General features: G+C 41.8%; 1 protein-coding gene across 2 annotated transcripts in view; it reads right to left on the reverse strand.

Moving 5' to 3' along the window:
* PTCHD4 (patched domain containing 4) overlaps positions 1-15,721 on the reverse strand; it is a 104,698-nt gene that overhangs the window by 70,231 nt on the left and 18,746 nt on the right. For both annotated transcript variants that reach the window (XM_071439590.1, XM_071439581.1), the window contains exon 2: positions 9,003-9,483. In XM_071439590.1, coding sequence (XP_071295691.1) covers positions 9,003-9,483 — 481 coding nt within the window. The remainder of the gene's footprint in view (positions 1-9,002; positions 9,484-15,721) is intronic.

Genomic DNA, 15,721 nt, shown 5'->3' on the forward strand with positions numbered 1-15,721 from the left:
GGGTAAAAACCAGCATCTGCTTCCCAGAGCAGCACCTGCACAGTGCTTGGAGCCAGGCAGGGCTCACCAGCTCTGCATCTGACCTGCACATCAGCAGGGATCAGAGGAAGAGACAAATGCAATTATCCTCACTGAAAACCAGCCAAGACAGTGAGGACAGTGTGCTCACTGTTGCAGAACAAAAACTGAAGAGCATTTTTAGTGATCCACAGCTGCAAAGGCCTGAGGTTTTCACCCTGTTCAGACCTGTGCCTGCATCTTCAGCTGCTGCAGCTCTCCCTGCCATGTTGGGCATCCAAAATAACATCTCCTTCCTCATCTCACCATCACATGACTGTGGATGGAACATGACCTGTTTGTACATATCCAGCAGGACTAACACATGGAAAGTCAGCTGTTACACCTGGGAATACCTTTCCCTGAAGGCCAGGAACACAGGTACATGATGGTGGCATGAGTAACATGGGATGCTGCTTCATTTGTTGCAGCTCATGGAGCAGTGAGCTCTGAGCCAGTGTAGGTCCTGCATGCTGGATGTGACTGCAGGCAGTTATCCCACCAGAGAGGAGAAGTCACTTCATGGGAAGGAAGTGGAGTGAAAAAGAATCAGGAATGGAAAGATAAAACTGAATTATTAAAAGCTCAACTAGCTACTGGCTGCACAAAGGACATATAAATGATACAATACTGAGTAAAGTCTTTTTAGTTCGTTTGGTATTTGCAATAGACTCCTTAAGCCTTTGATTCTATGCAAAGTTTTTAACATTGCAGATATAGCAGATAAATATTGATTTAGAACATTTGGCAAGTGGTCTGCTGAATATCCTTTTTCGAACTCTTCAAGGGAAAATCATCAGGCTAAAAGAAGGCAGCTATGGGAAGATTTATTCACAAGTGAAATTTCTTTATACCAATTTTTGGACCATGTTTTTAGCATGGTCATTAATTTTTATGTGTCTTCCTTATGGTTATGGTTTAATGTTGCAATATTATTCAAAATAATGAAGATGTTTTAGCTAGCTGTGTAAAAAATCCAACCTTCATTCCAACCTTCAATTCATGCTGAATTTTGAGCTACAACCATATCTCACAACAGTGAATTCCAGGGATAATTTGCACACTAAATGTGTTACAGGAGAAAAACAAATACATTTGCTGGCTTTAGTTTTTGCTCAAAACCCAGAAGCACAATTTTGGATTTCCCTACAGAGGATCACGGTATCTAAGGCAAGCAGACAGCCTGCTTGATCGAGCCTAGAATATTCACTCTGTGCTGCCTTGAGTAACAGAGCCCACCCTTCCTTCCCAGATCAAAAGAGGCAGCAGGGCAAGGCTGAATATTTCCACAACACACCAAAGAACACAGGACACATCCTGAGCCTACCCCACATCTGTTCCTTCCTGCAAATCCACCGTTCTCCTGCAGAGACCAGAAGCCATCATCAATCTTCCTGTGTGTATGGAGCTCACAGGAAGGTGTGAACTAATAGTAAAATATCTGTGAGAAAAGGACCTGGCAGGAAATTATATCCAAATTGAAATAAGCACAGCCCTCTACATATAAAATATCATAAAGGTATTTGCATATACATAGTTACTGTGAAAAATTACACTCCACAGCTGAGCAAGACAGACCCTGGAGTTTATAGGTGCAAACTGCAGCAGTGGGAATCTTAAGAAATACCTTTATAAATGTATGGCTTTTTGAGCCCTGGAACAAGCTGTTGAGGCAGGCTGTAGAATTGCTATTGGTGCTATTTGAAGCTGGATTTGTCAGTGCTCTATTAAGGATGATATACATGGAGCTAAATAGTTTTTGCCATGAGCAGCTCCTTTCCAGCCCAAATTAGCCAAAGGTAAATGTGATGTGCATTGATACATAATAAGCACAAGGAATGAAACTCCTGCTTTAATGAGATCAACACACAGAAAATGTGCATCTAAAGAAACTGCAATAACCCAGTCACAAGAATGAGCATTGCCATGAAAAAGTAGAAAAAAGAAAGCAAGAACTGTTCAGACAAATGTGCAAAGCATCTGAAGAGGAAATATATTTTTCTATCAGAACTGGTGTATTGATTGAGTAGGTAATCATATATTTGAAGTGCAAAAGCAAATGACTCTTTTCAGCCATTGACTTTTTTAGCTTAAATCATGGTCTCTTCTTTTATCAATTGACTTTTTACAAAGGATTTTAGAAATGCTTGCAGAAAATTAGAAGCAGTTCAAATGACAGCTACCAGCCTGTTAGCTGCAGGTGGAGAGTGGAGGAAGATGTTTTAATAATATTAACAACAATAACAGACAACTTTTTTTGAGACTTCTCTTGAGTTCCAGCTAGAGACAGAAGAAGCCAGACTTTACCTGCCTTTTCTCAAGCAACAAACACAGAAAATGTATTTTTCATTTGCTCTGTCATTACAGATCTGGCAGTGATGGTCTGTGCTTGGGCTGTGGTCCACAGATGAATGCTTCAACCTGTGCTGAGCCTCAGAAGCACTGACCTGCAGCCCTGCAGTGCCAGCATCCCTGGAGGATGACATTTGGGTTGATAAGAGACCTTTTGAAGAGTCTCTACAGGAAAAAAAAGGGCTAGAATTCCATCTCTAAGGGATTCAAGGCAGTCTGTGCATATCTGCTGTATACGCATCCACATGTCTTTGTGTTAGAACTTATGTATATCACAGAATCACAGAATCAATTGGGCTGGAAAAGACCTAAGAGATTATTTGATATATGAGATTATTTGGTCCATCCTGTGACTCAACACCACCATGTTGAGTAGACCTGAGTGGCTCATCCAGTTATTCCTTAAACACCCCCAGGATGGTGACTCTACCAGCTCCTTGTCCAGCTTGTTCCAAGGGTGTTTCATCACCCTTTCTGTGAAGAAATTTGTTCTCGTGTCCAAACCAAATGTCCAACCTAAATGAGATCAACACACAGAAAAAGTGCATGCAATGAAGAACTTTAAATAACCCAGTCTAGGAATGAGCCTATTTTACCACCCCAAAACCACAAAACCTGAAGTGCTGAAGCCCAAGAAGTCACCCTTTTTCAGAGATGGATAAAACTTTCCAGAGATTAACACAGCTCATCCCAAACATCTACTAAGCAATTTTCCAAATAGCTCCGGGCTTTCCTATTTCTCTTTATTGCCTGCAAAGGAAATTGAGATTAAGGGGGGAACATTTGGGACACCTGGATTGGGTGTTGCAAACTCTTCTGCTGGGACTGAGGCTGGATGAGCTGCTTTGTGCATCCTTTCTGCTGGCTGTGAGAAGGCCCAAAGGACTGGCTCAGAGATAATCTCCCCTCATGTGTTTGAGGAAAGGACAGTCCCAGTCCAGTTGCCTCTCCCTAACCATCACCACTTCAGGACATAGTTGCAGGACAAGGCATGGTGAAAGTCCAGCAAATTATCCCAGAAAGGCTTTATTCTTCTACTCAAATTGCAGGAAAGATTGTTCTTGGATGAAATTTCTTTCCCATAGAAATGAAAAAATCCCACCTGCTGCAACAGGAAATATACCATTTTACAGGGAAATCAACTTTACAAATATGCATATATGGCAAATTTTTAAACCCATTCATATGAATTATTTGTGCTAGATGCTCGTCCAAATAAGTAATCTTAAACATTTTTAAATCTTGCAATTTATTTTGACTGTGGTTTTTTGTTTTTGTTTGGTTTTGGGTTTTTTTTCTCTTTTTTTTTGGTTGGGTTTTTTTTTGTTATTCCTATTTTATTTTTTTTTTTTTTTTTGTTATTCCCATTTTTCTCTGTAAAAGTCAGAACCAGAAATTTTATAATTAAGGACAAGGTACTTCCAAGCCCTTAAAGATCTGGTGAATGAGTGGAGACATGAACTGCTGTTACATCTAAACAGCAGATTCACTGAATTTCTAAGGAATGGAGGGGTGGGGATTTATGTCAGGAGGTCTCTTTTCTCTAAAGGATTGTTCTTTTGCTCCTCATCCAGAGAGGAGGCGATGGTGCAACATGAGATTCGTATGGGATTTACTTTACTGCTGCATCAAAATGACAAACCCATAGTCTGAGTCACTCTTGAAATGTTTCTGTCACATTTGTAATCAGAAAGTCCATTGCTTGAAGCAAAGGTTAGAATACTGTAATACCTCATGTTCAGGTAAACTAGTGACAGCCTGTACTTTGGCTCTCACATTTGTCATCTGAGGTTTGAAAAAAAAATTTGTCATCTGAACTAGGACTTTTTTTCGCAATTTTCCATGACTCTGCTGCTAATATAATACTGTGACATCTCAAATTTACTGAAAGATGATCACCAGTCATTATTTCAACAACTGCCATCTGAAAGAGGTTAGATGGCTTCTATCTGAAATGCTAATAACCGCCTGGAGTCTTGTCTGCTATTGCCTTGATTCCTCCTTCCATTTTAACAACTCTGGGGAATGAATAATGGGAAATTTTAAGAGAATTCTGCACTGAAAGTACAATCACTGCCATCCATCTTGAGCTCATAAAACAGGCATGGGGCTACTGCTGGACACAGGCAGCCTATTGGTTCTTAAAGCTTGTGTATCTCTTTGCTACTTCTCTACCAGCACTGTGGTTACTGGCAGGAGTGGCAGCAATACTGCAATGTGTGGTAGGGCATTCAGGGAGATTAATGCTCTCTAAAGTGTCAGCCACAATCAGCTGTTCCCACAAATATCTCATGGACTCCATTGTCTGGCTTTACAAATGACAGGGAATATTTCTCACATCCACTGTGAACCCAGACTTCTAGAAACACACACACTTTACAGTACAAAAAGCATAATTACACTATAATTATATTGTAGGTGGTTTTTTATCATAAGATTTCCACTAATCTATATAATGAAGTACTTCATGGACTGGCCAAAAATAATTGCAATGTAAAATGATGTAACTGGTACACCTGCATTTAAAAATATACAGTCAGGACCTCAGCTGACTTAAATAATTATCTCCCTGATGATATCAGTCTGGTTCCTGTGCATTAAAAAGCAGATCATGGGAGCAATAATATCTCAATTATGTAGTTAACCTTCTGGTTATATTAATTAGTGATGATTAGGCATGGGAAACCATAATTATGTCACGTACATAACACCCCTTTGAAATTGCATATGAATCTAAACACAAAAGGCAGATGTGAACATCTAACCAGGGCTAGAACAAATCTGAAACTTAATTATATGACCCTCTATCTGTGTCTGAAACACAGCCATTCATGACAGCTCTGCTGATGTTAAAGTTGTAGAAGAAACTGCAAGTTTTATCTGTCCCAGAAAAGAAATACAAAGTAGAACATTCTCATATTCTGATTTCACATGCAGCTTATTAAATTCTGACTAAAAAAAGAGAAATAAAACATTTAGGCCCAATTCAGTTAATAAACAAGGAAGCTCTGAATCTAAAGAAGCACCTTTGCATTAACTCACAACATTTATCCATTTACCTGGGGTATGAACAGCTAAAAATCAGTCTCCCTTGCTCCTGTTTGCAGGCGATCCTGGCAGCCAGAGAATTATTTTCAGGAGAACTTCCCAAAGATTTTCTCCTGAATGACTGCACAAATACAATGAAAGACACTGTACTGAGAAAACTTCCAAGGCTGTCTGAGGAAACTGTGGTTGGGAAGAGGGAGTCAGGGAAAACAGGATTTTCCACCACTGTCCTCATGTCTAACTTAAGACTGAAATTTTTCACCTTCAAGGATAAAGAAAAGCCAATCTGAGCTAACACTCTTCCCCTAGTAGAGCAGAGATGTGCTTTATCCCAGCAGACCATTCCCTCACAGCAGGACTACAATAAATACTTATGGTGGAGGTCACTCAGTCTAAATTTAGGAAAATATTAAACATTCCACTTTTCAATAGGCTTCTGTCACCTACTGAAACCTACAGAAACTCTGCACTGCAAGAGGAATTGTGGATCTAAACATCCAGGCTTATTCAGATGGCAGCATCCTGCCACCCTTGCAGGGAAAAGGACAAGCCCAGAATATCACAAAATTCCATTAAAATTAATCCTTTGAAAAGTGAATGCTAGAAGAAACTGCATATTTTTGACCAAACAAATGTGCTTCAAATGGATGGTTTGCAAATGTCAGGTTGAAGTGTTCCAAAGTTGGGAGCTGCCAGAATTAATGCTGCCTGTGTACTCTGCATTGTACTTGCAGGGTCTTTGTCACTGTTATTGCCTGGCTTTTTTTTTTTTTTAATCTAAGTAACTTGACTTTGAAAGTTTGACTTGCAAATCTGGCATTTGCAGTTCAGGGAAACCCCACCTTGCACACCTTTTGTTCTATATTCACTCAATTACCATTTGATGTGCTGTTTGCTTTCTGCAGTGCCAGCAGCAAGGGACGCTGGTACAGCGTGGGCCAGGGTGAGTTATTGACCCACAGAATCAACAGTCTTGGGGTCTTCAGATCAGTCCATGACAGCCAGTACAGCAGAAAACCCAGCCCAGTAAGGGCCCAGGTGAGTGAGGTCCTGGATGTATTCTGGGCAGAGCAAGGTCTCATTAGGTGGCAGTGTCCCTTAAGGGACTAAAGGCACATGGTACTTTGCAGATTACAACCCAGTTAGACTTTGGTATGACATTCTGCCTGTCTTTTCCTCCACTAAACTGTAAAAGTGTTGCCTAATATTTATAACCAGCAGTTCTCAAGCATTGCAAGCTGTTCTGTAATGATATTTTCAATTCAGTCTGAGACTCCTGAATGAAATTTCTGAAGAAGTTACATAAATGCTTTCTTTTTCAACCTGAATTGCATTCAATATAATATTATAGAAACAATCCTTGCAAACATCTCACTTCAAGAGAGGTTGTTTTTTCTTTTCCTTTTGCTCTTGGCAGTGGCTGTGACAAGAATGACAGAGCAAAACACAACAGAAAGTTATAAATGTTACTTTTCCTAAGACAGCAAACAAAGTCATGGACTACCAAGGTGGGAAACTGAGGTGCTCTGCTTTCAGACACTCTGACCTGTGTCTCACCCTGGGGCTGCAGAGAGGGTTTAAATTGAGGAGCTCCTTTGGGAGTGACAAGTCTGGAACCTGTCAAGCAAAGAGAATGTGCTACCCATCTCTCCAACCATATAAAAAGAGACACCGACAGAGAAATACACAATTTAGGGAAGGTGCTTTTCATCACTTCAGGGTTTTTTCACCTTTACTTCAACTTGCTGCACAAGCAAGGCAGTGTCTTTTGGTTCCTCCTTTGGTATGCACTTCCTGACACACAAGGAAAATGTTGCCCAAATCTGATAACAGGCATGACCCCCCCTTCACTTCATCCCTTTCTCCATTCTTTGTTTCCTAAACCCACCCCCTGGCACAGGTCAGGATCCATCCGTCACAACCTGGCACATTCTCTGCTGGCTTTCTTCCATTTCCCCATCTCAGCACTTTCTTTCCATCAACTCCTCTGGCACCACAGAGCCAAGCACAACATCTGAAGAGCTGGCACAGGCAGGGCAGTCCATGTCAGGGGCCACTGCCACAGTGCAGATGACTGAATTAGAGGGTTTGGCACAGCCTTGTTTATCACTATTAATGAAGCTGAACAAAACCTGCAATTCCTTGGGGTCTTTTGCCTCACTCCTCTCTTTCCCTTCTGGAATCTTGACCAGTCCCTCCATTCCACTCCTTCCCACCTCAAGTAGCTGCTCCAAAGATTCTGAGAGCAGGACTGATGAGGCCACAGCTCTGCCCTTTTGTTTAGTGACACAGATGTATTATTAGGGGCTAGATTAAATAGGAGGTTGGGATTGGGGATGCCAATCAACTCACCCATGTGAGTTTTCTTAGGGGAAGATAAGAAAATATGGTCTTTTGGGAGGTTGAGGTTTTAAGGAAAGTATAAGACCCTTTTTCAAACCTTGACTCTGGCTTGTGACTTTGCATATTTAGTTGACTCTTACATAACACAGTACTTGGTTTGAGGACTAGAAGCATGAACAGCACTTAAGAAATTAGCTGTAAGAATGCAGAGCTCTGGCCACAGGGAAGATTCTCTGCCATCTGAAATTGAGCATGTAAATGTTTAGTTATGGGCTGCCACCACTGAGGTTTTGCCCAGAGTCATCACTGGGGTTCAGATTCACGGTATGGCAAAACTCTGACAAACTTGGATGTGAGGGCACCAAACAACGCTGCCTCCATAGCTGAGCTGGGCACCTTCCCTCTGCCTTTCCAATGCAACTTCCCAGCAAGCTCATCAACCACATGGATGCACTGGAAGTGCTTGGAACCAAACAGTACCAGAAAGTAATTGATTGAAAGCAATTCTTCTGCCTAAAGAGCTGGGTATTACATTTGTTCTTGTTCCACACCTTCCCCTGTCAGGGTGCCATGCAGAGGAAATCTGTGCAGCTGATCTGGGATTTCACAAACCAAGGGATTATGTGCCACAGATCCTGACAGGCCTCTGCGCTCACAGCCTGGCAAACACCACAACTATAATCTCCTCTCTGAGATAAAGTCCATCAATCTTATTCTTACACCAACCTCTCCCACTCTGCCCTTCAGGTAGAGCTCGAAGAAAAGCCCTTCTTGGGAGGGATGTTAAAATCTGCCCTTCCTTGGTACCCTCCTGTTTAACTTACTCTTTTGGCTGGCCTCCCATCAAAGTTGGGTCAACACATATCCATTTTGTCTGCTGAGCTGACTAGTTTTCAATAACAATTTCTCCTTCATTCTGTAACAGAGATCAATAGAACTGCCCCTCTCTCATGTTGGCTGAGATTCCAGGAAAGTAATTTGCTTTTTATTGTTGCTACTGTTTTGTTTTGTTTCCATTTTTCTTTCTTTTTTTTTTTTTTTTTTTTTTTTTTTCTTTTTGGCAAGGCACAGATCAATTTAGAAAGATGAAAATGACTTAGACTTTCACTCAAAGTAAAATCTGCACTTTATAACCCAGGATGTAATTTACAATTCTGTCATTAAACTCTGTTAATCCTATTATTATGAAGATAAATAATTACCCATAGCGAAGAAAGGGATTCCCAACAGAGTAGAATTATATTTTCCATCAGTAATGAAAAATATCCCTGCCGCAGTGACACTGGAAATACAGATAGTGAGCACTCCCAGGAGTCCCAGGAAAGGTTTGCTACGCAGGCAGTCCTTCATGGAGCTCGAGAGGGTAGCAGTCAGGAGAATCAGCATCAGGCTCACCAAAATCTTGCCCCTGGCCAAGAGACTGGTCTGGTGGAAGTCCTTCCAGAGGCTAAAGGATGCTAGTGAGTAGAGCTGCAGATCCTGGTGATCCAGCTGCATCTTGTGCATCAGTTTACAGAATTCACTCTCCCACTTCTCCCCAATGAGGTCCTGGGTGACAGAGCCATACGTTTGGAGGTAGTAAGTGATTTGGATGGCTCTGGCTGATTTGACTCTCTGGTCCTTGCTGTTTGGCACTTCCATTACCCCTCCAAGCTGGTGGCCAATGAAACTGCTCCTTCCATCCTGGGAGAGAAAGCAGAAAAGATGAGCGTGTGGTTATCGTGCTTGTGATGTGATGCAGAGATAAACTCAGTCTCCTCTCACAGACATGCCAAGAGCTCTGCTCAGACACCACTGCACTCAATGGGAGCCTTGCCATTCATCTCAGTGGGCTTTGGGATCTGTCCCTGCTCCCTGCCACAACTCTGTCTTACTCATTACAGGCTCATTTGCATTTCTGTGCTGCAGTTCAGTGACTGCTCAGATATTCATTGCAGTCTCAGGGATTCCCAGATACCCAGGACCAAAATGTTGCATGCAAGCTCCTCACCCCATGGGAGAGGATGAGCTTCACATTTAACTGCTGGACAATGACAAATCTCCAATTACTACAAAAAGTTTGAGATGAAGAATAATTTCTGAATGATTTTTGATTTCTTGACACTTCAGAAATTATTTTTAAAAGTTGAAAATGTACAGAAAATGAATCCTGATTCCTCAGGATACAGACATCCACAAAGTTTAATAGCTATTCTGTCTCCAAAAAAATATAATTAAAATTAGACTTTTTGAATTGTTAATTTGAGATTTCATGGATTTATATCAGTGGCACAGAGAAAATAATCAACCTTAAACCTAAATTTAACCAGGATTTGGTTTTTTAATTAATTTCAAGAGTATAAACCTTACTTTGGTCTCACCTATTTCAGTAAATGCTAGGACATATAAAACTCCATGACAATCAGTAAAGGACATATCAAGTCCACTCAACCTCTGCCTGTTAACCAGATCAGGCATTTTTTTTCTGTAAAGTTATCTGGCTCCATTTAAATATTTGGTTTGGGTTTTTTTTTTCTTTTATTGTTGGAAGGATTTAATAAGAAAAGTCCTGTGAGAAAGGTCCTCTCTCTGTAGCCACTGGTTGTAGGAAAATTGTATGTGCCCCTTCCAAGACAGGGGAAGCGTGTGTTGGTTCAGAAGATCAAATTCAGTTGTAAACTGAGGAATAAGACTCAATGATAAAATTTTCCCAGCACAACTAATCTCTTTTATCAAAAATTCTAAATCCAGGGATTGTCTTTTGCACACCAAATATTTTGCTTTCTCCCCAACATAAATTATAAGTTTTCAGATTTATTCCTCTTGTATTTAATAAAAACATAAAATTATCAAGACATTGTTGTCTAAACTATCTTACAGCAGTGTTATCTTATATGAGATAACATCTTTTGCCTAGGCACATACTGGAATGAGCTGAAAGCTTGAATTTGGGAGAGGCTCTGCCCTCCACATGCACACATGGAAGCAGTCATCTGCAAAAGGCCAGAACCATTTGGGGGAGACGCTTTAACATGTATTGCATCCAGCATTACCCATTTCTAGAAGCACCTGTGCTGCATGCAGGTCATCATCTGAAATTACCAGACCTGCTCATAGCAATGACCCCCAGCCTAAGGAAAAATCAGCGAAATGAGGCTTTATAAAATTTAGATGTCTTCCAGCATGTTGACTCATAGAGCAAATAAATATCAGAAATTGGGAGACTGTTTAAAATGTTTTATGTACTCACCTTGACTTCAATCAGGTATGTAAAGGAGGTAATCCTCCCACTGAGAAATGTCTCCCTATGCCTACTTTCATGGCAGGAGCTCACACTGTTCCCAGCTTTGCCTGCCAGAGCCCAGGGAACATGACAAAGTGCTTTTCAGAAGTTCATTTTTTTCCCTATTCCCAGTTGTTATTCCCACCAAAATAGTGGCTTCTGGCAAGGGTATCCTGGCACGAGCTGACACAAAAGGTGAACTGCAGTCTAGTGCCAGCTTCCCAAATCACCTGGAGCCTCATTGCAAATGTCACATAAGCAGAGACAGCTATCACAGAGGGGCAGCTGCTGCTGTTCAGACTCCAAAAAATCCTCATCCTCAGCATTTAATGCTTGAATCCTGTTTGGATTTTTTATTACTACTCTCTCTAAGGAGAGGTCACACCTAACACTCAAACATTCACAAAAAGTGCATTTCCAAGCTGGTAATTAAGGCTTGAGCAATGCAGTCCTGGCTCACATTGGATGCAACTTTACAGCTAAAAATCCCCACTTGGCACCGCTTTGAAATTTTGGAGAGAAATTTCCCATTTCCTCAGTGTCTGGGCAGAGCTGACATTCAGAGGCTTGCAGGAGCTGCAGGATTCTGTAGCAGCACAGCTCCCAGCCCAGGCAGAGCACTGTAATTCAGGTTTCATTGATTCACTATGCAGCAGGCATGGCAAGGTTATGGGAAACTTTGTGATGACCATCTGCCTTCCCCTGCGAAGGGTGCAGCGAGCGACAGCCACATTTCAAAGGAGGCAGCAGAGCAGGCACAAATAAGTCATGTTCTGCTGTATCTCCTGTGAAACAGCAGATAACAGCTATTTTTTACACTGATGTACAATAGGGCACCCAGCTCATATGTCAGCAAAACAGAGAGTAAGCTTTCAGATGGAATCGGGGAAATCACAGGCACCGGATTGCTGTGAGGACATTTTGTCTGTTCCCTTCTTTCTGGAGGCAAATTGTTTCCTATCCAAGCAAGGGTTTTGCCTTTGCTGCAGTTAAACATGAATGTGGCACCACAGCACTTGGGAAAATGGGGCTTTTCTCTGACACAGCTCTTGGAGAATAACAAAATCAAAGAACAGCTTGGATTGGAAGGGACCTTAAAAATCATCTTTCCAAGCCCCCTGCCATGGGCAGGGACACCTTCCACTAGTCCAGATTGCTACAGACCCTGTCCAATCTGTCCTTGAGCAGGTCCAGGGTTGGGGCAGCCACAGCTTCTCTGCAGTGGTTACAATCTTAGTGAGGAAAGCAGAAGAAATATGGGGGACAGCAGTCTTTTGTTCATCCCATTTTATGGATGACAACTGATGTGTAGGAAAATAGAGATCCAGTGCTGCTAACGTGAATTTCAGCACCTCCCAGAGTCCAAGACAGGGACCTACCTGTTCTTGGAATCTCATGGGAGCTTCAGAGGAATTATTCACTGCCCCAAATCCTCTGTTGTCCTCCAGGACCAACTGAGTGAAAGAACAAGGCATGAAGGGCTAAATTCCTGAACTAAGCCTAAGGTCTGGGAAACAAAATGTGCCCAAAATGACTTGTGTAAGTGATACCTGAAGAGCCAGGCAGGTTTTGAATAAGAATCCACATAGTTCTTCATTAAAAAGGTGCTTTCTGCTAATTAGTACGTCCTTCCTGGCATATGCCTGCATGCTGGTATTTTTAATTTCATAACATATTTTGATGTTCCAGACTACAAACCCCTCATACTTTTACCTACATCTGTTGCTATTCTTTGATACTATATACAGAAAAACAAACCCCCAAAATAAGTAATAATAATAATTATTGCTCCTAGATGATTTTATACCCATGTATCTACAACAGAAGATGCTAATTGACTTTAGCAAGGTCACTTGCATGGTTGGAATCTTGTTTCAAATTCCCAAGCTGAGCATGTGTCCTTCTCTTTTTCAATTTTTTAAAAATATCTAATGAAGTCTTAACAGTGTCTGTTCTTCCAGATTCTCATGGCAGGTAATTCTCTCCAGACCTGAGCATTTTTAAAGATGCAATGAAATATAGATCACCTGCTGGGGCATGTGATATTTCATCTAAAACAGGGGCCAAGCAAAATTCTTTGCTTCAATGGACATTATTAAATTGGTTTTTGTGTTCTTCCTCCTCTTTTTCTAGTTGCCTCAAAGGCATTTGATGTATTTAGGCTCTGAAAGGGAGGAGAATGAGAACCAAGATGACAGGCATAAACAGCTTCACCTTCCTTTCCCCCCAGCATGATGGACTTTGCCACCTGTGTCAATGCAGACCTGACCTTGCTTGTGGTTGAAAATCCAAACTCCTTGTTTTTTCAGCAGCAAGATTCACTAATTGTGAATGAATGGGTACAGAATAAACCCCTGCTATGTTTCAGGATGGAAACTTATCTTTAAATGATGCTTGAACCCTTAATTTCCTAAGAAGATATGTAAGTGGCATGGGAAGTTTGGCTTGCTCCAGAGCTGAGGGCCTCTCAGGTTAAAGGAAACCAGCTGCTCCTACTGAGCTAAATGTCTTCTGCTAGTGATAATAGTAGTAGGCACAGATCCTCTCAGCACGCAGCCCAGAGGGACACTAGAAATACTCTCTCACTACTAAAATTACCTGTGGCCTTTTTTTTCTTGTTGTTTCCATTATATTTTCAGTGCAGCTGCTGCAGGCCCAGCTCCCACTGGGGGGGCCTTGTGGTCACTGCAGCACCAGCCCTCGGCAGGGCCTTGCCCTCTGCTGGGGGGTTTTCTTTGTCCAAAATCACTCTAAGTCAGGAAGAAAGGGGCTGTAGTCAGTGCAGAGAATGGCAGGGAGGGCCAGCTGTGGGTGTTGGCACTGAGGGATGGGGTTTAGTGCTGGGCCTGGCAGTGGCAACTCAATTGCTGGACTTGGTGATCTTAGAGGTCTTTTTGAATATAAATTATTCCATCATTCATCTCTGCTCCGAATGGCATCAGCCTCCTCTGGCTTTCCTCTCACAGGAAAAAGGGAGGGTTTGAGCTATTTTTGAGAGGATGTGGCTTCTACCTCCTTAGCACCTTGCTCAGCAGAGGTTGGGCTGGTGAGGGTTTTAAAACTCTTTTCAGACCCCTGGCAACAAGGAAAGGAGCCCTTGTTCCCTGATCACTGCTTGATCACTCTCATTCAAGTACACCTACAGGACCTTAGCCAGCAAACTTATCTCTATTTTTATTTTTCTTTAACTGCTTCCTTTCATCAGTGATAGATCATTATCAAGCTACATTATAGAAATGTTAGGATAAAGCATGCCATCCTACTTGCATGCTATTTTATCTTAAAAGCTGAAAGTGTTTGACAGAGGGCAACCAGGAATGTCTGCTGAAATACATTGTGTGATAAACATCCTAATGAAATCAATGCAGTTGTTTCTCCCTCTGATAAGGACATTCCTACTCTACTGTAGGTCACAGAAAGTATTATGCTAAAAACCACAGAAGCTGGGATGAAGCAAGTTGCTTTTCAGCCAGCTGCCAGTTTTCAAGGTAAAAAAAGTAATAAAAGATTTAAATCCCCTTTCATTTAGGGTTTAACATATTGGGCTGCTCATGTCCCTTTCGGCCTCACTGTAAAATTTGGAGGAAGATTTTTTTTTTCTCTTCAATCAGACTGATTTTTCTGTCCCTGTCCCTAGTACAGTTATGTGTGGAGACCTTGTACCAGTTGATCCCTGTTGCGCAGCCACCCATTACCAAAAATTCTTGCAGCATTCCTTTCCAGAGCAGAGCACATAATGCTGATTCATGTCAGCATTTTCCCACATGTTTTATGTAGGACTTTTCCTGCCCTTGCAGCTGTGTAGGTGCTCCTTCACTGTTTGCTGTGCAGCTGTTCTGTAGTGATGAAGGATGGAGGGAGCATCCAGAGCAGGTGAACACTGAGGGCAGCACATTTGAGGTAGAGCTGCACCTTGTCTTGCTGGGAACAGGGACAGAGCATGGCCTAGGGATCTGTTCACACACCAAAAATGAATTGTATGAAAGTGGCATGAGAAGTTATCCAGGAAATAATTGTCTAACTCTCTGCTGCAATAAAGAAGAATTCATTTATTTCTGGCTACTCAGCAATGATGAAGCTCAGCTCACCAGGTGGCCAAGAAAATTTGGTTTATAGTCATTGTGAAGAGTCAGGCACATCTAAAGGATGATCTACTCCATCCTGAGGTACAGGTCAGAAGCAGATTTGTTCTCTGCAGTTGCCTGTCTCTCTCCCCTTAAAGCAGAGGCATAAGATTTCTTGAGACTTGACCCCAGATTTTATTATGCTAAAAAATCCCTGACCTGCCTTGTCATTCCTGGCTCACGCTGGCCCCTTCACAGACGTGTACTGCTGGTTAACAAACCCACAGCCCTTCAGCCCCTTCCCAGGGAAATCACGGGCTTCCAGGGTGATTTTTAAGTGAAAAAGAGAAGTACACAGAGCACCCAAAAGGGAGCCAGAAACATTTGACACCTCTTTCTAATGACTCTGGGCCTGTACCCCTACCCTTAACAGCTTTCGGTTTCTAGTTTTTGATAAAAGAAGCAAGAACAGATGAAAAGTGTTTCAAGAGACATATATTGTAGTGTTAATAACAGAGAATAAGAGAATGGCCCTACAAGTAAATCAAATTGTGGAAGAATTCATAAGGGTGCAATAGCAAAGTGTGACTGCTGT

This window comes from Agelaius tricolor, unplaced genomic scaffold, assembly GCF_023055355.1.
Source record: "Agelaius tricolor isolate 1412-34295 unplaced genomic scaffold, bAgeTri1.0.p SCAF_1, whole genome shotgun sequence".
Classification (NCBI taxonomy): domain Eukaryota; kingdom Metazoa; phylum Chordata; class Aves; order Passeriformes; family Icteridae; genus Agelaius; species Agelaius tricolor.